The sequence below is a fragment of the Hyperoodon ampullatus genome (assembly GCF_949752795.1).
Source record: "Hyperoodon ampullatus genome assembly, chromosome: 5".
NCBI lineage: Eukaryota > Metazoa > Chordata > Mammalia > Artiodactyla > Ziphiidae > Hyperoodon > Hyperoodon ampullatus.
In genome coordinates, this window is record NC_136918.1 from 134,842,273 (window position 1) to 134,869,322 (window position 27,050).

Here is a 27,050-nt window from a genome sequence, read left to right on the forward strand (position 1 = left end):
GTACCGCAAAAAAAAAAAAAAAAGAAAGTGGAGGACGCATCTGGAGACCCCAACTTTTCCAGAAGGCTTTCTTCTGGTCCACGTGCCAGTTGGGGTGGAAGACTTTGCTGGTCCCCTGTCGCTCCCTTTCTCAGCTGAATGTTTAGACGGGGGAGAGGGTGCCAGAAGAAGGGCGGAGGGAGGGGGAACGCCTTCTGGCTCCTCCCCAGAGATGGGGAGGTGGGGAGGAGCCCTGGGGCAGGCCAAATAAGGGCCCCCAAAGATGTCCACATCCTCGTCCCCGGAACCTGTGACCACGTTGTCGTACATGGCAAAAGGGATTTGGCAGACGTGATTAAATTAGGGGTCCTGAGCTGGGGAGATTATCCTGGATTTTCGGTCTCTGTGGGCCCAGTGCAATCACAAGGGTCCTTGGAAGATGGGAGAGGGAGGCAAGAGAGTCAGAACCAAAGAGACGGCAGCACAAGAAGGACTCAGCCCAGCATTGCCGGAGGAAGAGGCCATGAGCCAAAGAATGTGAGCAGCTTCTAGGCAAGGAAAAAGGCAAGCTTCCAGAAGGAACAGAGCCCTGCCGACACCTTGACATGGGCCCAGTGAGACCTATTGCGAACTTCTGACCTCCAGAGCTGTAAGAGCATAAATCTGGGTTGTTTTAAGACACTACATTTGGGGTCATTTATTTCAACATCAGTAGGAAACTGGGGACTTCCCTGGTGGTGCAGTGGTTAAGAATCCGCCTGGCAGTGCAGGGGACGCGGGTTTGAGCCCTGGTCCGGGAAGATCCCACATGCCGCGGAGCAACTAAGCCCTTGCGCCACAACTACTGAGCCTGCGCTCTACACCCTGCGAGCCACAACTACTGGAGCCCGCGCACGTAGAGCCCGTGCTCCGCAACAAGAGCAGCCACCGCAATGAGAAGCCCACGCACCGCAACAAAGAGTAGCCCCAGGTCGCCGCAACTAGAGAAAGCCCGCATGCAACAAAGATCCAGTCCAGCCAAAAATTAATTAATTAATTATTTATTTAAAACTAGGAAACTAATATGGACAGTAGAAGGTCTCCGGGATGCTCTGATGGGTGCCCAGCCCTAACCAAGCACTCACCCCTGAGACCTTGCACATCCCTCCCTGAAAGCAGAACTTCATTTCTCAGCTCAGCTTTGGCATCCACTGGGCTACAGCAGCCACAGTGAGTGGGATGGGCCTGACCCAGAGACCAGCCTCCCGCCATGCTGTGCCTTTGGCCCGGCTTCCATGAGGCCTGGTATGAGTTGGCAGCAGTGCTGGTGAGCTGCTTGAATTAAGATCTAGAATGGAGGTCAGCCCAAGGTCATAGCTGTGAAGACAATGGACATTCTGTAAGTAAACAAGCGGCCACAGACTCTAGGTAACGTACCTTTCAGAAGAGAGCGGCAGGCCAGGCTATCAGCTGATCTGGGCATCCTTCTTTCTTTAAGATTGGATGCATTTACTGAAATTGTGTGGTTTGAGTTTCCTGCTTTGAATTCTGGAACGGCATGTTTTTCAAACTTTACTTTCCACTTCTGGGTGTTTCTCATTAATCTTTTTCTTTTTTTTTTTGGTCTGCTGCATTGGGTCTTTGTTGCTGTACGCGGGCTTTCTCTAGTTGCAGCGAGCGGGGGCTACTCTTTGTTGCACAGGCTTCTCATTGCGGTGGCTTCTTTTGTTGTGGAGCACAGGCTCCAGGCACGCAGGCTTCAGTAGTTGCAGCACACGGGCCCTACAGCTCATGGGCTTCAGTAGTTGTGGCGTACAGGCTTAGTTGCTCCATGGCATGTGGGATCCTCCCGGACCAGGGATCGAACCCGTGTCCCCAGCGTTGGCAGGTGGATTCTTTACCACTGCGCCACCAGGGAAGTCCCCATTAATCTTTAAATCTCAGAGAAAGTCTATCATTACGGTCTGTTTTCTTACTAGAGAAAAGCCCCCCGTGTGGGCAGTCTCTAGCCCAATCCTGTAAAGCACCTGCTTGGAGCTGTGTCTCCCAGGTCACCCCGAAAAGGGGGATTCAGATCTTGGCGGCAGTTACCTGGGGAATGTGTTATTCTATCGTTTGTAGTTCTCAAACTTCAGTGTGCGTGAGGATCAACTGGGAAGCTTGTTGAAAACGAAGAATTCCTGGTCTGGGGTGGGGCCTGGGAATCTGCATTTTAACTTCAGTGCTTGTGATGTTGGGGGGTCTTTAAGAAACACAGCGACTCTGATGAATCCCAGAAGACAAGTCCTCACCCTCCCAGGTGTCTGTGGGCTTTGCACGCCTGGTTTGGGGTATGTTTCTCTATGTGTGTGTGTGTGTGTGTGTGTGTGTGTGCACCCATGTTTGTGGAAGTTTACCAAACACTCCTTTGGTATAAGTCTGGGTCTAATGCATGTCAAGTGATCATCAAGTTAATTTTCTCTACAGCCTTCTGCAGTCTACTGTTATCTATTCCTTATTCCTGATGAAGAAACGGAAGCCTGGGCTGCTAAGTTACCCACACTTACTAAACGTAAAACAGGCATTCTGGTTCAGCCAGACCCCATACCCAGGACCCATTCATAAGGACTGGAACCTGCAAGTGGAAAGGCAGCCCCAAGCCGCTCTTTTTCCCACAGTCTGTGTCAGTGGTGCCGTCTTTAGTCAAAGGCTAAAGGAGTGGGGGAGAACGGGTAATACCAGAAACCGAGGCGTAATGGGAAGGAAATCCAAAAGAGGGGATATATGTATATGTACGGCTGATTCATTTTGCTGTTCAGTAGAAACTAACACAGCATTGTAAAGCAACTACACTCCAATAACAATTAGTTTAAAAACAAAAAACAGGGCTTCCCTGGTGGCGCAGTGGTTGAGAGTCCGCCTGCTGATGCAGGGGACGCGGGTTCATGCCCCGGTCCGGGAGGATCCCACATGCCGCGGAGCGGCTGGGCCTGTGAGCCATGGCCGCTGGGCCTGCGCGTCCGGAGCCTGTGCTCCGCAATGGGAGAGGCCGCAGCAGTGAGAGGCCCGCATACCGCAAAAAAAAAAAAAACAAAACAAAAAAAAAAAAAAAAAAAAAAACCAAGGCGTAGGAATGGTTTGGTAGAGTGCATTGGAATATTTTTGTAATCGATTTTTCTCCTCTTGACCCTCCCTTTCTCTCCCGCCTCTCCCCCCTTCTCTTATTCTCTGTCCCTGTCAAGACACCCCCTTCCAGCTGCCTGCTCCTCGAAACCTGAAGGTTCACCTGTACAACGCCCAGCAGGCTCTGAGCTGGGATCCCGTGTCCCTGAACAATGACACAAGGCCGGTGGTCTACCAGGTGCAGTATAAATAGTAAGCGACATTTCTGTTGGCATTCTTATGGGAGCTGGGGTTGGGAGGTTGTTACGGAACCTGAGGCCAGCTGCTTGTTCTTGCCTCTTGGCAGGATTGTAAGTAAATCCATGGGAAGCAGATAGTTCTCTTGTACTTTTTACATCTCCAAGGACAGAGATTTCACAACACCCCACGCATCGGAAGGCTGAAAGGACGCTGGCCATCAGAGAACTCAGCTGTCTAACCACATGGCTGCTTAGTTTGGTGGAAGTTGATTCATCAGTTTCAAGAGAAGATGTATAAAAAGCCTTCCTGTCTTGAAAGGGCAAGAGGCATCTTTTGGTCTTCATCTTTTTCAGGTGTCAAAATCTGGTTTATTAGGCTTGTGGGCCAAATTTGGTCTAATAAGGAAGTTATTCATCTAATGAACTATTAATTCTCAGTTTCTAAACTGGTGTTCCGTTTTGCATTTTATTCCGGCCCCTCATTCTGTCTCTCACCTTCTTTTCAAGCTTTTTTACAGTTTGCCATCACTTGATTTGCAGTATAGACACATAGGGGAAGAAGAAAGGCAAAATCCAAGTCCTTGTTTACCTTATTAAATGAATTAAGTGAAGACTAAGTTAAAATTATTGTGGGAATTCCCTCGCGGTCCAGTGGTTAGGACTCCACTCTTCCAATGCACAGGGCGTGAGTTCAATACCTGGTCGGGGAACAAAGATCCTGCATGCCACACGGTGCGCAAAAAAAAAAAAAATTATCGGCTAAGTCGTTTTTATATTACTAAATAAGCAAAATTTTAAAAAATAGGAATGCTGGGGGCTTCCCTGGGGTCGCAGTGGTTGAGGGACCGCCTGCCTACGCAGGGGACACGGGTTTGTGCCCCGGTCCGGGAAGATCCCACGTGCCGTGGAGCGGCTGGGCTCGTGAGCCATGGCCACTGAGCCTGCGCGTCCGGAGCCTGTGCTCCACAACGGGAGAGGCCACAACAGTGAGAGGCCCACATACCGTAAAAAAAAAAAAAAAGGAATGTTCAGTGCTTTTGAGAATGTGGCTGGTGGATACAGTGCTGGATCAGGATCAATTATGAGCACAGCCCCCTTAGAAAATAATTCTACTCTTCACTTAGAGTCGTAGGGATGTCCATGTTACTTTTATCCTAGACAGACAATACGACCCCCCCATCAGGAAAAAAAACAAACTTATATTCATGAAGATATACTGATACATTGAAGGGTCTATTCACGTCCATTAGCAGGAAGGTGGCAAACTGTGTCAGGTTAACTTATGGATGAACCCTTAGGTGACCAGTAAAAAGGGTAGTTATGTGTCACATGACAGCAGGTGCAACTGTATGGGATTTGGAATGAGTCTGTGGTCAAGAACAGGCAGGCAATGTAGAAAAATTACAGATGGTTAATTTGTTAGAGGAGTAGTTTCCAGATGACTTCGTTTTCATCATGAACTGTCCATTGCAACAATACTTGCTTAACAAAAATAAATTCTGAACTGGGATTTGAGTACTATCTCTGGATCGTATTTATCTATTTCTTAAGTAATTATAAATTACAAACATGATCATCTGTAATAAAAGGACCAGTCCATGAGGACCGGCTAATTAATTTGCGGGGCCCGGTGCAAAATGAAAATGTAGGGCCCCTTGTGCAAAAACTATTGGGAATTTCAAGATGGTAAAGCAGAGCTTCAAACCAGGTGCCCTCCTAGGAGTACAGCTTTGTGCCACTGCACAGGTCACATGCCCATGAAGCTGGCCCTGCTCAGCATTGAGTAAATATGGTATCCTAGAGCCATACAAGAAGATTTCAGTAAGGGGAAGTCACAGCTGATCTGTTGACTAGCATTCCTTAGCCTTGACTGGGGAAGTACATTTGTGGGTTGACAGAGCGCCTCTAAATATTAGAAGTATTTGTTAAAGCCTTTGACAGTTTCATATCACAGACCAACCTGTTTCACTGTGTTTTCTATTCGGAAAGCATTTTGTAGATATTTTATCAGGTTAGAGGTTGGTTTTGGTAAAAGAAACCAAGAGATGTGTTGAATGTGAATGTCCCTATTTGGAAAAGCTGAGGGGGTCCCTGAAAACTCAAACAGAAGCTAATTTTGTTTTCTTTTCCAATTACAGATTTGATCATGGAAGAGGGCCTTTGCTTTTTTTGTTGGTTTGTTTCTAGATGCTTTCACATGTTTAGGACATTTTAGTTACATTAAATAATTTAATTTTGAGGCTCGTGGGACTTAAAAGTTCCCATTCTGTTTCTCTCTAGTAAAACATCACTATAATTATAAATAAACATGCCTCTGTTTTTTGACAGTCACAGTAGCAAAGCCAAAATTACATAGAGCACTTTGTGGGAAAATTTTAAGTTTAAATCAGAAGTTGCAGATCATGTGGCCTAAAGTCTGTGTTTGGTCCACAGTGTTTAATTTTTTTTTTTCCAATTAGTGCCAACATTTAAACATCTGGAGATTTCACTTAAAAAAAAAAAAAAAAGAACCGAATTTCTGTTTTTTCTTGAAAATAAAGACAGGCAGACAGCAGGGCCCTTTCTAGGTCACACCCCACTTGCCCAGTCTTCCCAATGCATTTTTAAAATTTCATTGTTTTATAATTTTAATAGCAATACATTTTCTTTATAGAAAATGTGGAAAACCCAGAAAAGTAAAAAGAATAAAATTAAAACAACCCGCTGTCCAAGAAAAATCACTATTCTCATTTTAGTGTATTTCTCTCTAGACATTTTTTTCTAAATACATGCAGTTGTTTGCAAATGTGCCAGCATGTGTGTAAGACTGCAACAAAACTGGGGTTACACTTCTGGGTCCTATTTCCTTTTTTTTTTTTTCCTTTTAACTTAATGTAGTTAAGCATGTAGCCACTTTTTTCATACAGTTATTTCTGTGTGAACATTTTTATTCTATGTTCTGTTATATGATGTATCACTCAGGATTTTTTAAACTTTTCCTCACTCACGAGCTGTAAAAATAGTTGACAGTTTGTGACTGTTATAAGTAATGTCCTCAAACATAAATTGTGCCTGATTGTTTTCTTACATTTCTGGAAGATGACTTGCTGGGTTCAAAGGGAAAAAACTTCATCATTTTTGGAAGTGATGTAACAGAGGCTGGACAGTGAAATCATTGGTTGCCCAAGTGTTTAACAAACATTTAGATGGTGCTTACTAGGCACCAGGCCCTGATCCAGGCACTTTCCTGGTGTCCACTGTTTCAACTGTCAGGACAGCCCTGAGAGTCAGATGCTATAGTTCATCCCATCTTATAGATAAGAAGACTGAGGAACAGAGAAGTGAAGTAACTGGAATTTGAACCCAGGTAATCTGGCCCCAGAGTCCATATGTTTAATCATTATGCTGTTCTCCCTTTCATGATGAGGTTGCTTTCAAAATGAGGTAAAAGGGACAGAGACCATCCACATGAGTACATTGCCAGGAGCCAGGACTACTTGCTGGGTAAGGCTCAGACTGGCTGATTCAACATAAGCCTGGGCAAGAGGGTGGGAGTCCAGACATGGGGCAGTGCCACGCTTGTGAGGCTGTGTCCATTTCATTATCCGTTTAAATGGGGCCCACAGCACCTTATTTTTACCCTTTGCAGTTGATGCGGAGGCCACATTCCAGAACTCCACTTTCCCCCACAAACTGCTCACCTTCATGTGTCAGCTGTCATTTAAATTTGGATGGCTTGTGCCCTTTTAAACCCCTTTTTTGAGAAACACTTTTAAAAAGTAGTTCTGAAATTCAACGGATTTCTGTGTATTGATTTTTGTAACCTGCAACTTTACCAAATTCATTGATGAGCTCTAGTAGTTTTCTGGTAGCGTCTTTAGGATTTTCTATGTATAGTATCATGTCATCTGCAAACAGTGACAGTTTAACTTCTTTTCGAATTTGGATTCCTTTTCTTTTTCTTCTCTGATTGGCTAGGACTTCCAAAACTATGTTGAATAAAAGTGGCGAGAGTGGACATCCTTGTCTTGTTTCTGACCTCTTAGAGGAAATGCTTTCAGCTTTTCACCCTTGAGTCTGATGTTAGCTGTAGGTTTGTCATATATGGCCTTTATTATGTTGAGGTAGGTTCCCTCTATGCCCACTTTCTGGAGAGTTTTTATCATAAATGGGTGTTGAATTTTCTCAAAAGCTTTTTCTACATCTATTGAAATGATCATATGGTTTTCATTCTTCATTTGTTGATATGGTGTATCACACTGATTGATTTGCGGATATTGAAAAACCCTTGCATCCCTGGGATAAATCTGAAGGGGGCAAGCTTGGAGGTGAGGGGAGGAGATGGAACATGGGTGGTCAGTTCCCTGGCAAATCAGGGAGAGGGCCTTTTGCCCCAGTTCAACAGCTGGGATTGGCAGGGAGAAGGTTATAGTACCTTTAAGTATCTGTATAACTTAAAAAAAAAAAAAACCACTTACCCCCTTGTGAAGCGCACCACCCCCAGTCTGAGAGGGGGACCTGTGGTTTGTGGTCCCTTTCCCCATTAGGGCCTGTGACCCCAGGGCGTGGTGGTGTGTGAGTATGATGGGCATCTTCTGTGGAATCCCTGGCTACACATCTTGATGTGGCTTTCATCTGGTCACCCGCCACATTAGCAGAAGATAAGTCTCCAGGCAGGGTCAGAGGTACATTTAGAAGCACATGTGTTGTGTGAGAGCTGGTGGCCGTGACCGCCCAGCCTCATCTCTCCTGTCTCCCCTGGCCTTGCTTTCCAGGCCAGAGTTGCTGTCCAGGGCACAGCCTGTCCCTAGAGGGGACACTGCCTGCTGCCACACTACTGAGGCTTCTAGAGCTACCTCCCTGCCTTTTCTCAAGTCAGTCACCTAAGGACAGAGCTCAGAGTCAGCGAGTAGAATCCCACGTGGGCAGGTGGCATTGGGACTCTGGGGAATGCATTCTCACTTACCAGGATGCATGGCCTTACATTTGGCAAAGTTTTCATGTGGCCAAGACTCTCTTTAAATGGGCAGCTATGGGGTGAAAACAGACTCTACACCAGCAGGAAGTATGGGTATGGTTTGTATGAACACAGTATCATTCCTAAGACATAGGCTACAGAGGCTGAGTTTGAAGCATTAAAATCAACTGTAGAACAAAACGGCAGAAAATGTTTGCAAATCATATATCTGATAAGGGACTTGTATCCAGAATGTATAAAGAACTCTTACAACTCAAAATTAAAGGGCAAATAACCCAATTAAAATATAGACAAAGGATTTGAGTAGACAGTTCTCCAAAGAAGATATGCAAATAGCCAATAAGCACATGAAAAGATACTCAACATCATTAGTCACCAGGGAAAATACAGCCACTTGGATGGCTACAATAAAAAAGGCATGGGCTTCCCCGGTGGTGCTGTGGTTAAGAATCTGCCTGCCGATGCAGGGGACACGGGTTCGAGTCCTGGTCCGGGAAGATCCCACATGCCGCGGAGCAACTAAGCCCGTGCGCCACAACTACTGAGCCTGTGTACTACAACTACTGAAGCCCACGTGCCTAGAGCCCTTGCTCCGCAACAAGAGAAGCCACTGCAATGAGAAGCCCGTGCACCGCAATGAAGAGTAGCCCCTGCTCGCCGCAACTAGAGAAAGCCCACACGCAATAATGAAGACCCAATGCAGCCAAAAATAATAAAATAAATAAATTTATTTAAAAAATAAAATAAAATAAAAAAGGCATAATAACAAGTGTTGGTGAGGATAAGGAGAAATTGGAACCCTCATACATTGTGGGTGGGAATGTAAAATGGTGCAGCTACTTCGGAAATCAGTTAAAAATAGAGTTACCATATGACCCGGCAAGTCCACTCCTAGGTATACACCCCACAGAACTGAACATAAGTTCACAAAGAAATTTACATGTGAATATTCTTAGCATTATTCACAATAGCCAAAAAGTGGAGACAACCCACATGCCCATCAGCAGATCAGTGGATAAACTAAGTGTGGTATGTACGTACAGTGGGACATTATTTGGTCATAAGAAGGGATGAATTACTGATACATGCTACAACATGTATCACGCTTGAAAACATACTAAGTAAAACAGGCTAAGTGAAGGGCACTAGTCACAAAAGACCACATAGTTTATGATTGTATTTCTATGAAATGTCCAGAACAGGCAAATCCATAGAGATAGAAAGTAGATCAATGGTACCGTAGGGTTGGGGGGTGGAGGAAATGGAGAGTGATTGCTATAGGTGCAGGGGTTTTTAGGGGATTGTGGTGAGGCTGCACAACCGTGTGAATTTACTGAAATCCATTGAATTGTACACTTTAAATGGGGGTAGTGTATGGTATGTGAGCAATGTCTCAATCAAAAACATCGAATTAAAAACTCATCTCTGGGGAAACTTATATGTGATCAAAGAGAGACTTGTGCAAAGTAAAATCCTTCTTGCCTTTGCAGCAGCACTAGTAGTACCTGGTATGACGTCAACAAAAAAGACAGCAGGGTGGATTGTACGAACCTCACCGGGACTGAGTGTAACTTTACCGCAAACAGCCTCTCGGAGGGTTTCCCACGGCATTTCAACATCTCTTTACGCCTCCGAGCTAAGCTGGGGGACCTCGTCTCTGCCTGGGTAAAGGCGCCTTGGTTCGAACACTATCGGAACGGTAAGACGACTTGGGTACAAACTTCCTTTAACGTTTGCAGGTTTTCTTCACTTTCCCCTTCGTTGAGCGGTACTGACTCCACGCCCCTCCGTCCTGCCTCTCACCCTAAATAACCAGCACCCAGGGGGGTATGATGGTCAAACCCGAGTACTGACCACGGAAGCTGGGGCTAGGGGAGGGTGATTTGCTAGACCTGGGAGTTGTCAAACCGCAGCCTGCAGGTCAAATCCCGCCCGCCAACCGGTTTTTGTAAAGTTCTATTGGAAAGAAAATGTGTTATATATGTACAATGGAATGCTACTCAGCCATAAAAAAGAATGAAATAATGCCATTTGCAGCAACATGGTTGGACCTAGAGATTATCATATAAGTGAAGTAAGTCAGAGGAAGAAATATTGTATGATATCACTTACATGGGGAATCTAAAAAAATGATACAAATGAACTTATTTACAAAACAGAAACAGACTCACAGACATAGAAAACAAACTTATCGTTACCCAAGTGGAAAGGGGGAGGGATAAATTTGGAGTATGGGATTAAGATATACACACTACCATATATAAAATAGATAAACAACAAGGACCTACTGTATAGCACAGGGAACTTGTAATAACCTATAATGGAAAAGAATCTGAAAAAGAATACATGTATAACTGAATCACTTTGCTGTACACCTGAAACTAACACAATATTGTAAATCAACTATACTTCAATTTAAAAAAAAAAAGTTTTATCGGAATGCAGTTTCCCCATCTTTTCATATACTGTCTATGGCTGCTTCCAAGCTGCAACAGGTGAGCTGAGTAGTCGCAACAGGGGCTGCGTGACCAGTCAGAGCCTAAATTCACTCTGGTGCTTTACTGAGAAAGTTTGCTAACCTCTGTGCTGGAGGGAATACTAGCATATTGGCTTCACTGATCACTGTTACATGGCACAACTTCTTTTATGTTCAGGAAAGATTTTAGTTCAGCCTTGAACAGTACCTGGCACATAGGAGAAAATATCTGTGGAATGATTGAATGAACGGATATGCTCCCAGATATTGGAAGGGAGCATGAGAGTCGTCAGCCACTAGTTTATAGATTTGTTCCTTCACTGATTCATTTTTCACATGGTCAGCCATGCCTAATGTTTCTCCAGTGTCTATGCAAACACAAAGTATGGAACTTCTTGGGATCCTGATTCAAACTAAACAGAGGTATAAGACAATGGAGGAAATGTGATCACTGTCTAGATCTTTGATGATTTATAAAGCAATTGTTGCTAATATACTTTAGGTGTTGTAATGGTATTTTGTTATTTTTTTTAAAAAGGCAGGGAGTCTGGTCTTTTCAAGATACATACTGAAGTATTTACAGATGCAATGATGTAATGTCTGAGATTCCTTCAAAATAATCCAGAGAGTGGGAGGGGCAGGGTGGTCCTTACAAGGTGGATGGGCACAGGAGAAACAAAACTGGTCAGGACTTGACGGTTGCTTTAAAGTTGGGTGATGAGTACATGAGCTTTGTTTACAGTCTTCTCTCTACTTTCTATATGTTTGAAATTTTCTGTAATAGAAGCTAAGAAAGGGACTTTCCTGGTGGTGCAGTGGTTAAGACTCCACACTCCCAGTGCAGGGGGCCCAGGTTTGATCCCTGGTCAGGGAACTAGATCCTACATGCATGCCGCAACTAAGACCCAGCACAACCAGATAAATAAGTAAATAAATAAATTTTAAAAAATTTATTTAAAAAAAAGGGTTTTGCTAGCAATTTGAGGATGATATGAGAAGGCAGTGCAGTCCCTGCTGGCTGGTCTTCTGTGGACAAGTTATTTGTCCTTGAGCGGAGAGTCATCACACATCTGAGCTATCAAGCGTTACCTAAGTGGGAATTAGTGGAGAAAAAAGTAATGGTGGCATCAGAAGCAGGACCTGTCATGAAGTCGCTGGTCCAGCGTCAGCCAGCTGTGCTCTCTGTCCTCCCGGCCAGAGTTGGGCAGCCATGTCCTCGGTTAGTTACTGGTGGGGTGTCACTGGTAAACTTCAAGACAGTGGTGTTCTCAGAGCCCATCGCTGCTTTCAGCACTTGCGGTCGAGTCAGGATGGGTAACCAACTTGAAGATGCTTTACTGAGGGTAGAGGGATGAGATGCTGCCTGAAGGGGGCAGGCTTTGGCATCGCATAAACTTGGGTTCAAATCCCAACACTGCCACTTACCGGCTGTTACTCTGGGCAAGTAATGTCCCTCTGGGCTTCAGTTTCCTGCTCTGGGAAATGGGGATGGCCTTCTGTGGTTGTTACATAGATGTATGTGGACACAGATATAAAGTCCGTGTTGCCAGGTTTAGAGTGATCGCTCAGTCTGTGGACACTGCTATCAGTAATGACCCATAGATCCACAGAGCCCTCCTTCAGGGCCCAGAGAAAAGGCAGACTGTCCACCTTCCAGAGACAGACTCATCACGTTGGTATCAGATTCTCCGTCTGGCACGCCCTTCAGAAAGGCAGGTCTTTCGGTGCTGACCTTTCAGCAGTTAAGTGATTAGTCATCCAGGCTCCCATGCCCACTCCGGTGGGTAAGTCACAGAAAAGTCTAGAGAATCTGCTCAGCGGGGGCCTGGGCCTGCAGGTCCGCATGTGGTTCCACGCTCCAATCACTTCGCTTTCAAAAGCGTAGCTTGAACACGTGCGTGCCAGCATCTGTGAGCGGGTTTCATGAGAGCTTTTAGTTACACACAGCTGATCCACTACCATCGCTGTGGCTTGAGGTGGGCCAGGCCCGACCCTGTATCTGTCTGGACTTAGTTCTTCCACCAGAACAAAGGAGATTAGAGGGCTTGAGTGCAAACCCTTCAGGGACCAATTACTTTTACACAGAGAGAAAGGTGACCAGAACACATGCCTAACCCTCCCCAACCTGGGAGAACCCAGGGCGGAACATGGAAGCGAGAGAGAGAAATCCAGCCCCACTTTGGTGAACGCAGAACCGTTCACCGTGATTTGATCATCTGTGTGCGTAGAAGGTGCAGAAACAGGCCTCTTAGAACTTGGAGGACACAACCTGTACTTTGATCCGAGTTCCTCTGGTTAATTATACAATTTAAATGCTCACCTGATAAATGCTGTCATCTTCCTTCTAAGAGCATATTATGAGCCATAGTCCTTGGCTGTCCTGTGACTTATATGAAAAGCCTTAACAAATAGACGTATGATGGTAATATTTCTCAGTTATTATATTTAAGCATTGTATTAGAAAAAGCTAGAAGATACATGTATTTAAAAGTTTGCAAACGCCACTTTTGGTGCGCTAACAAAATCTTTTCCCTCTCTGCATGAAAATTTGACCTTTGGGGCTTCCCTGGTGGCGCAGTGGTTGAGAGTCCGCCTGCCGATGCAGGGGACACGGGTTCATGCCCCGGTCTGGGAAGATCCCACATGCCGCGGAGCGGCTGGGCCCGTGAGCCATGGCCGCTGAGCCTGCGCGTCCGGAGCCTGTGCTCCGCAATGGAAGAGGTCACAACAGTGAGAGGCCCGCGTACCGCAAAAAAAAAAAAAAAAAAAAAAAAAAAAAAAAAAAAAATTGACCTTTGGTTAACCTTCCAGCTCTCTGGAAACCTGATAAAGGTGGCATATGAACCACGTTATTTTTTTTTCTTTTTCTTTTTTTATTGGGGTATAGTTGTTTTACAATGTTGTGTTAGTTTCTACTATACAGCGAAGTGAATTAGAGTTCCCCACGCTATACAGGAGTTTCTTATTTGTTATCTATTTTAAACATATTAGTGTATATACGTCAATCCCAATCTCCCAGTTCATCACACCACCACCCTGCCAATTTCCCCCTTGGTGTCCATCCGTTTGTTCTCTACATATGTATTTCTGCCTTGCAAACCGGTTCATCCGTACCATTTTTCTAGATTCCACATGTTTGCGTTAATATACGATATTTTTCTCTTTCTGACTTACTAGCATTGCTTATGGTCAGAAGGACCTCTGGTTTGTAAATAGCACTTCAACCAGGCCAGTCTTAACCACCTGGTAGGAAACCGTATCTGGGGCATTGCTGAGTGAAGGGGTTCTTGTAACTGGGCGTGTCCCTTGTGGGGACTCTGGAAACTCTGCTTGTGGAGCTGTGATGAGAAATACTGGCTCTTGTGGTTGAGCCAGGGAGTGCCCTGTACCTGCCGGATGTGGGTGTCAGATCCTTGCATCTGAGCTGTCTCCTAGGGGTGGGCAGGCGTGGCCATGTGGACAACTGTGAGGACCCCTCCTTCCACCGAAGGCCAGAAACCCCTGGTGCCACTCTGTAGCCCCACTGGGCTTCCTGCCCTGTAGCCTTCCAAGTAAATCTGGTGCCCAGAACAGCCTCTCTTAGTCTGAATGCAATCTCATTGCATATATAAATATATGCATGTGTGTATCATACTAAATATAATTACATGTACAATACACATATTCTGTATATATATATATAACGTACATGTGTATGTATATATATGTATCTACGTATATACATGGACTGATGGATTGATTTTGTTTGTAATTCTATTTCAGCCACCATCGGGCCTCCAGAAGACATCTGGGTGACCCCAGAAGAAGGCTCCCTTATCATCAGCTTTTCTTCTCCCTTTGATGTCCCTGCCTCCGTGGCCTATTTTTTGTACTATGTCTACTACTGGGAAAAGGCAGGAATCAAACAGGCAAGAGCATTTTTCTTCTTTGTTTTTGATTTTCATTTCTTTGGAGTTTCTGGATAGCAAAAGAAAGTCTACTTTACAATGGCCAAGGACACCAGTATCCCCTTAGAGGCTGAGCCTTAGCGGCTTTGATCCTCCTCTTCAGGACCTCTGCTTCTACTCACTGTGCTGGGACTCCCCTCCCACCAGACCCATCTGCAGGGCCCTCTCTGCCTGGTATCACAGGGTCCCCATGGTCTGGGTCTGGACTCAGCCGGTGCCCAGGGTGCCTTTGCCACACTCCGGAGTTCCGGGAGCTTCTGTGGGCCTGTTGCTACAGCAGTGAATTTACTACTGCAGTCTGCAAGGTTTAACTCTATGAATTCTCTGGTTTGAATGGTTTGCAAAGAGGGCAATGTGAATAGGTGAAAAGTCTACTGGAAGGAGAGAGAGCGTTCTAGGGAGAAGGGCCAGTAGGCTTGAGAAGGCTCGGCACATTTGGGGAACTGCACGTGCTCGGATCCTTTAGAAATGCAGGCCACGTGAGGGGCTGGGGCAGGGTAAGGTTGACAAAGGTGGGTCAGAGCAAAAGGGGTCTGGTCAGCCCTGGGTAGCACAAGAAAAAACTTATGGCCTTTAAGCATCTCCAGTACCTGATTATCCAAGCTACTTTTTTTTTCCTCTATTTTTTGGTCACGCCGCACGGCATGCGGAATCTTAGTTCCCCAACCAGGGATCGAACCCACACCCCCTGCAGTGGAAGCGTGGAGTCGTAACCACTGGACTGCCAGGGAAGTCCCTCCAAGCTACATTTAATGATGTCTTACTACCTGTGTAAACTTTGTGATTTCCTAAGTTCAACATTATTATAATTTTTTATAAGAATAAGAGCTTATGTTTATCCAGAGCTTTCTTTGTGTCTGGCACCGGGCCAGGCACTTTAGATACATCATCTCATTTAACCTTTACACCCACCTGTTTCACAGAGAGGGAAACCAAGTGGTTAAGTAACTTGCCCAAGGCCAGCAACTGACAGCAAAGCAGAGGAGACATCTAGCCTCAGGGTCCATGCTCTTAATGGCTGTTTGTCTCCCACTTAGTTGATGTCTGCACTTGCTCTTCCTTTCTTTGTGGTGAGTGTAAAAACACCGAGGAAGGCAAAACTCACTGAAGAACAGACTCTTAGCAAATAGGGAAGAAAGAAATAATCGTTTCCCAAAATCCCGAGGTCAAGGTCTGGTCAACTGGAATAGGGAAGGCCTGGAAGAATCCAGAAGGGATTCCCCTTTCTCCCTTTCAGTCAGAGCATATACACTTTGGACTTTCATGAACAAAAGATTCTGGGGCTAAAGTAACTCTGAAAGGCACCTATACGATCTCCATTCCAGCTGTGAGTCTGTATGTCAGGGGTCCCCAAGACCAACCCCTAGATTTGCTCGAAGGATGCATGGGACTCAGTGTATAGTTGTACTCAAGGCTGTGATTTATTCCAGAGAAAAGACACAAAACAAAGTCAGCAAAGTGAAGAGGCACATGGGGCAAAGTCTAAAGGAATCCAGGCATAAGCTTCCCTGAGTCTTACCCTGGAAGTCACCCAGGACACACTTAACAACAAGAGTGACGTGACAGCACATGTGAAATCTTATCTACCAGAGAAGCTCGTTAGAAGCTCAGTGCCCAGGGCTTTTATTGGGGGCTGGTCACACAGGCACCCTCTGCCCAACATAGACACCAAAACTCCAGACTCCCAGAGGGAGAGCAGGTGTTCAGCCTAAAAGGCATTGTTTATACACTAAACCACCCTTATCAGTCAGGGAATGGTGGAAACACTCCTCAGATCCAAGTCCCAGATGCCAGCCTTGGGTCAACCTTGCAAGCAAGCCTTTCTAAGGACAGCGGTCTCAGGCCTGAGTGGTAGCTCTCCTCTGCAGTCTGTGATTCTAACTTTTGGAATAGCCAACTGGCTGCCAAAATAAACTCAAAAAGAATGTTGTCCTTAAAATTGCTTTCTGTGGCATCAGCAGTAACAATTTTTCTCCTCTGCCGTGGCAGTCAGCATTTCAACTAGGAGGGAAAAAATTAAAAATCAGTTCTAATCCTACTATTCAAATATAATAGGATCATTTGTATTTTTAAAAATAAGATCATGGGGCTTCCCTGGTGGCGCAGTGGTTGAGAGTCCGCCTGCCGATGCAGGGGACACAGGTTCGTGCCCCGGTCCAGGAAGATCCCACAGGCCGTGGAGCGGCTGGGCCTGTGAGCCATGGCCGCTGAGGCTGCGCGTCCGGAGCCTGTGCTCCACAACGGGAGAGGCCACAACAGTGAGAGGTCCGCGTACCGAAAAAAAAAAAAAAAAAAGATCATTGGACTTCCCTGGCGGTCCAGTGGTTAAGACTCCGCACTTCCACTGTAGGGGGCATGGGTTCAATCCCTGGTCGGGGAACTTAGGTCCCGCAGCGTGGCCAAAAAAATAAATAAATAATAAGATGATGTTCTATATACTGTTGAAAAATCTGCCTTTTTTCAGTCAACATATATAAGCAGCTTCACCTCCACGTTCCGGAGTGTGTGTGATATTCCACCATTTCAAATGGCTATAGTGTATTCTACTGTAGTATCTCAAAATCAGACAGCAGTCCTGGGACTTCCCTGGTAGCGCAGTGGTTAAGAATCCGCCTGCCAATGCAGGAGACACAGGTTCGATCCCTGGTCCGGGAAGATCCCACATGCATGCCTCGGAGCTACAGAGGCCACAGACCGCAACTACCGAAGCCCGCACACCTAGAGCCCATGCTCCGCAACAAGAGAAGCCACTGCAGTGAGAAGCCCGCGCACCACAATGAAGAGTAGCCCCCGCCCGCCGCAACTAGAGAAAGCCCGTGCGCAGCAACAAAGACCCACAGCAGCCCCAAAAAAAAAAAAAAAAAAAAAACCTGAAAGCAGTCCTTTATAAGAAATCCTATATTGCCGTAATATAGTATTTTTTTTCTCCTTTCCCTGTGGAACAGTGACAGTTTGTCCGAGGTGAGAGTGAGGGGCCATTGACTGACCATGTGGAGGTGACAAGACCCGAGGGAGGGTAGCAGCAGGGAGGGAAGGAGGGGACAGAATCCGCTAAGAATTTGGGACCCACCCCATTCCTGATGACATAAATCACTCAGATCATTTCGACCAAAACTATAAAAGGAGTCAGCACATTTCAGTGAAAACCAGAAGCAGATTGGGAACCAAAGGAACATTATTTCCTAGAATGCCTTTTTTCCTTTATTTGTTGACTAACTTCAAGTATCTAGATGAGATTAACCATGAAATACAAAATGTTCATTTGAAAGGAGGAAATTTCGTCCTAGAAACTGGGATTTGCTAAATTCCAGCTTTGGACCCTCCATGGCTGTGATGGGGCTTCGCCTGGGCCCTCAGACCTCACAGCCAGAAACACAGCTCTAATGCCATTAGCATCTTTCTTGACGCTCACCAATTTTCACATAAAAAATTTGTCTGCTCTAAGCATAGGTGATACATATAAAATTGGTATTCTGTTTCTTTAGAAACAGAATTACGTTCTTCTTTGGTTATTGTGTTCAGTGTGAATTTGAGGAAACATTGGAGAAGATGGAAGGAGCTTGACCCTGTCTATGTGGGTGATTTTCAGGTGTGGTTCTTGGTGTTTTTTACGTAGGTGACACGCCCTTGCAGGAGCAACTTCATCACGTTGAATGATTTAAAACCCTTAAGAGTATACTGTTTCCAAGTCAAGGCGGAACTGTTTTTGGCAAAAGAAAACGTCTCTAGACCTGGGCATTTAAGCAACATATCTTGCTCCGAAACAACAGTGGACGGTAACGTATGCTTTCTTAAGTCCTTTCTGAGCTGGGAACGGAACACTCCTAACATAATGCAGTCAGGGATTGCTTACTAGGGGGAGGGTGGTGAGAGTGGGGAGACCCAGAGAGAAGGGGCTAGGACAGCACTTCACTGTAGACACAACAAGCTCGTGCTGAAGTCTCCAGTAGCCAGAGCTGCCGGCCAGCTAACGCTTGCTTTGTTTCAGGATTGCCTTTACTAACTATTAATTAAAGCATACAGGGCTGGGTGGAGGAGGGGCCGTATCCATCCAGTTTACTGGGACATGAACTCTATTTATTGCAGTGGTGGATGAGAAATTACCCGATGTTTGTATCGTGTGTAGGATGGTCATCTTGTTGACTTTTATGTCACCTCTTTAGCTTCTACCAAGCTTCAACAAGTCATCCTGATCTCTGTGGGAACCTTTTTGTTGCTGTCAGTGCTGGTGGGGGCCTGTCTCTTCCTGGTCCTGAAATACAGAGGCCTGGTTAAATACTGGTTTCACTCTCCACCAAGCATCCCATCACAAATAGAAGAGGTATGTGTGTACACATCTAAAAGGGTGACGTGTCAGCCTTTCATGCCCCCCTGGTAACACCTAAGAGTAGAGCAGTGGACAAAGCCATGACACAGAGATTTGAGTTAAAAGCAGCACTTGGGGGCTTCCATGGTGGTGCAGTGGTTGGGAGTCCGCCTGCCGATGCAGGGGGCGCGGGTTCGTGCCCCGGTCCGGGAGGATCCCGCGTGCCGTGGAGCGGCTGGGCCCGTGGGCCGTGGCTGCTGGGCCTGCGCGTCCAGAGCCTGTGCTCCGCAACGGGAGAGGCCACAGCAGTGAGAGGCCCGCGTACTGCAAAAAAAAAAAAAAAAAAAAAAAAGCAGTACTTGGTTATTTGTACACCCATGTTCATAGCAGCATTATTCACAATGGCCAAAAGGTAGAAACAACCCAAGTATCCATTGACAAATGAATGTATAAATAAAATGTGGTGGGAGTTCCCTGGCAGTCCAGTGGTTACGACTCAGCGCTTTCACTGCTCTGGGCTCGGGTTCAGTCCCTGGTTGGGGAACTACGATCCTGCAAGCCACAGGTGCAGCCAAAAAAACAAAAGAGAGATGTGGTTTATACATATGAATGGAATATTACTCAGCCTTAAAAAGGAAGGGAATTCTGAGACATGCTACAACATGGGTGAACCTTGAGGACATTATGACAAGGGAATAAATTAGTCACAAAAAGACAAATACTACATGATTCCACTTATATGAGGTGCTTAGAGTACTCACATTCACAGAACCAGAATGTAGAATAGTGGTTGCCAGGGTCCAGAGGGAAGGAGGAAATGGGCAGTTACTGTTTAACGGGGACAGTTTCAGTTTTGCAAAATGAAAAATGTTCTAGGGACTTCCCTGGTGGTCCAGTGGTTAAGACTCCACACTCTGAATGCAGGGGGCCCGGCTTCAATCCCTGGTCAGGGAACTAGATCCCCACATGCTGCAACTAAGACCCGGCACAGCCAAATAAATTAATTAATTAATCTAAAAGATCTAGAGACAGATGGTGGTGATCATGGCCCAACAATGTGAATAGACTTTACACTTCTGAGCTGTACACTTAAAAATGGTTAAGATGGTAAATTTTATGTTATGTGTATTTTACCACAATTAAAAAAAAATTGGGGGGCAACTTCCCTGGTGGTCCAGTGGCTAAGACTCAGCGCTCCCAATGCAGCGGGTCAGGAAATCCCCAGAGTTCAGGGACCTAGATCCCACATGTCGCAACGAAGATCCCACATGTGGCAACTACGACCCGGCACAGCCAAATACATTAATTAATTAATTAGTTAAATAAAGTAAAAAAAAAAATTTTTTTTTAACTTTTTTAATGGCACGAGGTTGGCCAAAAGGTGGGCTGGTCTGGCCCGGCCAGGAGATCGGCCGCAGTAGGTCCCTCTGGAGACAGCACGACAGTCCCGGGCTTTTGGAGCCTGGCTGGAGGGGACATGGACCAGTGGGGACAGCAGTCGAGAGCATGAGCTTTGGGTCAGACAGTGTGCAGGCAGGAGGATTCTAGAGTAAACGCACCCAGAGCCGTGAGTTCAAAGCTTTGCATGCCGAGTACACAGGGGATGTTACCAGTATATTAAAGGATTTAAGAAAGAAAAGTGGAGCGGGTAGGTCTTATGGAAAGTCTTGTTTTCGTGCCCAGCTCCAGCGACCCCCTGAGGCTCTGCAAGGGAACCAGGCCCTCTGAGGAGACAGCCAGGACATTCCTGGGATTAGAAGCTAGCTGATAGAAGCATATTTAGAACTATTTGCTTCTGGAGGGTCATCATTCTGCAGTAAAATCAGGGTACTGGAAAAGTACCTGGAAACAGAACCTTATGTTGTTGTATCTAGTCTGTAAAGACAGAGTGGTGCTTCTAGAAAGAGCTACAGTCACTTGTTTTCCTTCCTCTGTCATGAGGTGTTTAAAGTACACAGACGTTATGTGAAGCACATGTTAAATTCCCTACTGGAACCTCCATACCAATGCTGCAGGATTCCACTTCTATCAAGAATCTAAATAGAATAATAGTCAAACTCATAGAAGCAGAGAGTAGCACAGTGGCTACCAGGGGCCAGGCGGCAGGGGGAGCGGGGCGTTGCTTTCAAATGGTATAAAGTTTCAGTTATGCAAGATGAATAAGTTCTGGTTTCTGCTGTACAACATTGTGCCCATAGGTAGTACTGTGTTGTGCACTTAAAACTGTGTGAAGGAGGTAGAACTCATGTTAGGTGTTCTTACCACACACACACAAAAACCTTCCCTGGTTAATACTGTCACAACGTAACAGCTCTCAACTCAGAATTTTACTTGCATCAATAATTTCTGTCTCGGGACTTCCCTGGTGGTCCAGTGGTTAAGGCTCCAAGCTTCCACTGCAGGGGGCACAGGTTCAATCCCTGGTCAGGGAACTAAGATCCCGCATGCCACGTGGCACGGCCAAAAAATTTAAAAAACAAACAAACAAATAACTTTGTCTCACAGAACTAGCAGCAGGACCCTAGTAAGTGAATTTACTACTAGTTGTTCCTTCGGTGCTTGAATCTAAAACATAAAGTCTTTCGGTTCACTTTTCTGGGAAAGTGTGAAAAGTCTATATGAAAGGTCACTGAAGTTACATGAGAATAATGAATCAGGTTTCACTTATATTTTTGAGGTTTCACAAATGCGCGTGATTCGTGGTCGTTGGTCTTCTCATCAGCCAGCTCTAAGCTGACTGTATTTCAGTATCTTTCAGCATTTCCAAGAGCCAGGCAGTTGGTTCTTGGTAACTTGGTAATTGATGGCTAAACCCAGAGCAGAGGCAGGAGGGCCAGGGCGAGTTAAGGCCCGTGGACCAGCACTTTGCCTTGAGGACCTGCGCTTTCTGATGCGCCCAGGGCTGCATAGCCCAGACCCTCTGCACCCCGTGTGTTGTGTGAAGTAGAACCAACCAGTGGATGGAGTGGCCAAGAAAAATGCTCGTGAACTTTCCCTCTTTGCCCCCACGGTAGTTGAACAAGAGGCTCCATTTCCTCCTTCCCTGAAAAGTTAGAATTCCAGAGACATTTTAGGATTAATAATCCACAAGCCCTCATCCAGCGCAGCAAGTCAGAACTTGCTTTTCCTGAGTTACGCCCTTTCATGCTTTCAGAGTATTCCCTGGGTTGGCCCTTGGATTCGTGTGAGTTATTGAGATGGGGGGTGAACAGGGGTTCCGGTTTTAGAAGTTGCTTCGTTGGTGGACAGAATTGGAAGTTATACCTGAATGAAATAGGATTATGCCAACTAAAACTGAAGTATGAAGTTCTGGTATTTGGAACTGATAAGTTATGATAATGGTGTTCAACCTTTTCAAGTATTTAAAGGATCCAGCTCAGCCCATCTTAGACGCCTTGGACAAGGACAGCTCGCCAAAGGATGATGCCTGGGACTCTGTGTCCATTGTGTCGTTTCCAGAGAATGAGCAAGAAGACATTCTCCAAAACATTCTGAGCCAAAGCACCGATCCAAGCCACCAGCCCGCGGAAGGAGGACCCTGAGACAGTGAAGCTGAGGATGTGCCTGTCAGGACTTGATGGAGCCCACTACTTCTTATTCCTGTCGTGAAAAGACCCGGGGGTGCCTAGGGAGAGGTCGTGGGTCCCGTGGGAGAGAAAAACTTACTTTTTTTAAACAAAGAATTTCCTAGGGCTTCCCTGGTGGTGCAGTGGTTGAGAGTCCGCCTGCCGATGCAGGGGACACAGGTTCGTGCCCTGGACCGGGAAGATCCCACGTGCCGCGGAGCGGCTGGGCCCGTGAGCCATGGCCGCTGGGCCTGAGCATCCGGAGTCTGTGCTCCGCGACGGGAGAGACCACAACAGTGATAGGCCCGCGTACCACAAAAAAAAAAAAAAAAAGAATTTCCTAAATCCTACAAGTTTCTAGACCGATTCTACATACCAAAAAAATTAAGGTTTCTCTTAAACACTAAAAAGGCCCATAATTATTTGTTATCAAAATGGCTGTAGCACCCCTCTGATATTTTGTACATTGTGGGTGGGGCCAGGCGGTCAAGAGACGGGGTCCTCTCCTGGCTATGGCAAGGAGCTTGGGCCCCTTGGGCAGGTCACCTAAGCTGTCCCAGCCTCTCCCAACAAGGGACACTGAGTGTCCTGGCTTAAAATGTGATTAATCCTGTAAATAGTTTCCTATTAATTTAAGGGTCATTTTTTTTTCAAGCTAGAAATAAAAGACTGTATAGTTAACTTTTTAAAAGTCTGTGAAGTTTTTTCCCTTCACCTTCTATTTTGGTCTATTTTCTGCAAAGTTTCAACTTTAAAAAATGACTATATTGGGCTTCCCTGCTGGCGCAGTGGTTGGGGATCCGCCTGCCGATGCAGGGGACGCGGGTTCGTGCCCCGGTCTGGGAAGATACCACATGCCGTGGAGCGGCTGTGCCCGTGAGCCATGGCCGCTGAGCCTGCGTGCGTCCAGAGCCTGTGCTCTGCAACGGGAGAGGCCACAACAGTGAGAGGCCCGCATACCGCAAAAAAAACAAAAACAAAACAAAAAAAATGACTATATCTAAATTTTTGTTTTCTTAAATAACACCCAGTAGAGCTACCCAGAGGCCTCATGGTCACGCAGCAAGAAATTTTGACCTGTGTCACTTGATTCCTTGAAAAGTTAGGAAGGGGATTCTCAGAAGCTGCATCAGCGTGCATTTGTACGTGATATGTCACATGTGTAGAGCAAGGCATGTAAAGAGAATTAGGCAATGGGCAATAGTGATAGCCACTGGACCTGCAAGTCTTCTGACGATGCAAGTATTGATGGGTTATTTTGTTCAGAGGATATTAATTAAAAATCCATTTATATGGGGGCTTCCCTGGTGGTCCAGTGGTTAAGACTTGACGCTCCCAATGCAGGGGGCCTGGGTTCGATCCCTGGTCAGGGAACTTCATCACACATGCCGCAACTTAAAGATCCTGCATGCCACAACTAAGACCCAGCACAGCCAAATAAATAAATAAATAAATAAAAGAAAATATATTCTAAAAAAAAAAATCCATATATATGACTCTTAACGTTTAGGAAATGGATGCGTAGCTTCACTCCTCCCCTCCAACACACACACAAAGTGACATGTTGCCGTAAGGTTGCTTGAGAAAGAAGCCCCTACTGGCAGCCTAACCTTGACAGTGGGAAGAGGCGATGCTGACAGGAGGTATATGAAGCTTCCAGCACTGGTCGATAGAACCATCTTCTCTGTCTCCGTTGGGGCCCTGTGCCTCTGGTGAGGGATTGGCTCTTGGGCTGACTTTCTAGCCAATCATTGTGCACCCTTCCATCCAGGGTGACATGAGAGAAAAGGACACCCACCCACCCCAGGCGAGTCCTCTTGTGAGATGTCTATTGATGAGGTGCACCTTGAGTTGGGACAGGTTTGGAGAAAGAGTTAGTAGAGGGAAATGGTAAAGACCTCCCTCAAATCATTTAGGAAAACATAAGATAGAAGAGCTTCCTCTGTTGGGCCACACAAAGCAGCCCAGTGAGGACAGGAGGACATGCATACAGCAGGAAGAGAACCGGTTAAGAGTCTGAACCCAGCAGAAAGGGGGACAGATCAGCTCTGTTAGGAATAAGCTCTTCTGTGCCACGCTCCATAAAAGGAGGTGCCAGCTGGTCGGGGGCAAGCAGGCTGGCCGTGGGGACCAGATTCTGATAAGGCTGAACTGGGTTCGGGGTGGCATCAGTCCAGTGTCCTGGGGCAGACTGGAGTTCAGGCCCAGAAAGGCCCCTCTTAATTGCAGGCAGCAGCTTCAGTGAGTGACAGACTCAGAGCCCAAGCCCAGGGCCAGCGCTATTTCCAGGTGCCACTCAGGGGCCAAACTCTACAAGGTTATTGCTTTATAGGGGAGGGGCTACACTGACACCCAGCTGGGTTCACCAAGCGTCCAACCGTGCTTCTCCTCTCAGGCCTGCGCCATCCTTCCTCAGTAAGCATCCCCAGGAGGCATGGGGCTGGCCTGTTATCCAGCCCCAGGGAGAAAGGACAGGAATTATTTGAGTAAGATACTCCTTTTTAATAGTATTTTCCAAAAAGAAACACCTGGTTCTACTTTGTCAAATAAATGACTAAGCAATGGGATTAATACTTATACTAACTTGGGACATTAATTTCTAGTCAAGCTAAGTAATCATGTTTGATCTGGAAACAGTCTATAAATTACCTATAACAGGGCAAACTGCCGCCCACATGCCATATCCAGCCTGCTCCCTGTTTTTGTACAGGCTGTAAGCTAAAAATAGTTTTTACATCTTTAAATGGTTGAAAAAATCAAAAGAAGAATAATATTTCATCACACATGAAAAGTATATGAAATTTACATTTAAGTGTCCATAAGTAAACTTTTTTTGGACCCAGTGATGCTCATTCATTTCTATATAGCCTATGGCTGCTTTTGCACTGCAAGGCAGAATTGAGTAGTTGCAAGAGACTGTTTGCCTACAAAGCCTAAAATATTTACTACCTGAACCCTTGCAGAAAGAGTTTGATGACCCCTGATCTGTACAATGCAGTGTTCATTGTATAGGAGAAAACAGACTCACTTCCATTATTTAGGTTTATACAGTTACAGAAGGTCCCTACAAGACCCCATTTGATACTGAGACTGTTTAATTCAAGGCTCATATATTATACAGGAGGAGGGGTATTTGATTCTTGCATGTATTCTATAAAGCACATTATGGACGATGTACCCTGGATACAATTTAGGAGTATGAAGATCAATGGAGGAAAGTAGGCCCTACATCAATAATAGGTCACCCAGAGATGACGGGTGAGTTGGATCAAGGACGCTGCTAGCCCATAATGTACCGTTATGTGAATTAGATAAGACATCCATCTTTCAAGACACTTTGATGTGTGCCACGAATTTTCTTCTTAAGTGAACATACGATCTCCTGCGCTTCACTGTGAATAGCGCCCCCTGGGGGTTCTGCAGCGCTCAGCTTGCAGATTGCAGACAACTTCAGAGCCCTGGGACAGGAAGCTGCTGGGTGAAGCCCTCTTGTTCTGGATGGTGCCAAGGCCAGCAGGGCGAGGAGCTGAGGGACATGGGGCTGGAGAGGGGAGGCCCCCAGGGGGGGTTGGAGGAGGGATAGGGTCAGAGAAGGGAGACTGTCTCCATATCTGTAGGTCACTGGCTGGTGCACTGTAACTGGAGAAACCGCCGCTGCTCTCTCACCAGAAACTACCAGCGTGGAGAACAGCACAGGTCCTAGCCCGTGATTGGGGCATCTGCCTTTGTGGCTTTTATTTCAGTTACCATCACTTATCTCTGTCCATAGTGTTTTTTAAAAGTCTGCATAGTCACTAGTTATGCTGCTTTCAACTACTGGTAAACAACTGTATATCCCTAAGGTGCCCCAGGGCCCTCCAAAATAACTTTGCTTTATGCCAGAAAGCCTGTATTTTAGGCGAGAACATCCTAAACCATCCCAACTGTTTGGTGAGAGTTCGAATCCACACAGGCACCTCCCCGTGAAGCAGTCAGACCTCCCGCTCCTCAGTGCTCACAGGCTCTCCTAAGAAGCAACAGCTCTCTGATGGGGATACAGTCAAAGTGACCTCTTCCTCCTTGCTTCCAGTTTGTGGTGAGGCAAGATGGCCAGCTGCCTCAGGAGGGCACAGAAGCTGGTCAGAGTGGATACTTGGAGCAGCACTTGGCTCCGGGGAGGGATCTGGTCAGTGCCATTCACCGACACTCTAGGAAGACGGAGATGCCACCTAAAATTTCAAACCGATGATGAAATACAGGCAGTAGTGGCTTCTCCAGGCCCCCCATTTATTAAAAAAAGGGGGGAGGCAGACCCCCCAGGGTTTCTTTACGTACATACCCCTGGTTAAAACATAATCACTTGCAAAAGACATTAACTACTTTTCCCTTGTAATTAAATAGTGCTGTGAATAAAAATTTATAATAAACATGAATTGGACTTGTTTCATGTTTGCATTCAAGTGAATAGAACTATTTGATATCGTCCCTGTAGAAAAGAAGTGTACTTTTTGTAGTTGAGA

The 27,050-nt window shown here is 45.9% G+C and overlaps 1 protein-coding gene across 1 annotated transcript in view; it reads left to right on the forward strand.

Annotated features, from left to right (window-relative positions):
- The window catches only part of IFNGR2 (interferon gamma receptor 2), a gene marked incomplete at its 5' end in the record, with an annotated part of 35,216 nt that extends 11,983 nt beyond the window's left edge, over nt 1-23,233 (forward strand). The window contains 6 exons of the mRNA XM_079705633.1: nt 3,180-3,312; nt 9,747-9,955; nt 14,495-14,640; nt 18,296-18,455; nt 18,843-19,000; nt 22,345-23,233. Of these exons, the coding sequence (XP_079561759.1) occupies nt 3,180-3,312; nt 9,747-9,955; nt 14,495-14,640; nt 18,296-18,455; nt 18,843-19,000; nt 22,345-22,527 (989 nt within the window). The 3' untranslated portion in view covers nt 22,528-23,233. The remainder of the gene's footprint in view (nt 1-3,179; nt 3,313-9,746; nt 9,956-14,494; nt 14,641-18,295; nt 18,456-18,842; nt 19,001-22,344) is intronic.
- Between the last annotated feature and the right edge of the window lie 3,817 nt (nt 23,234-27,050).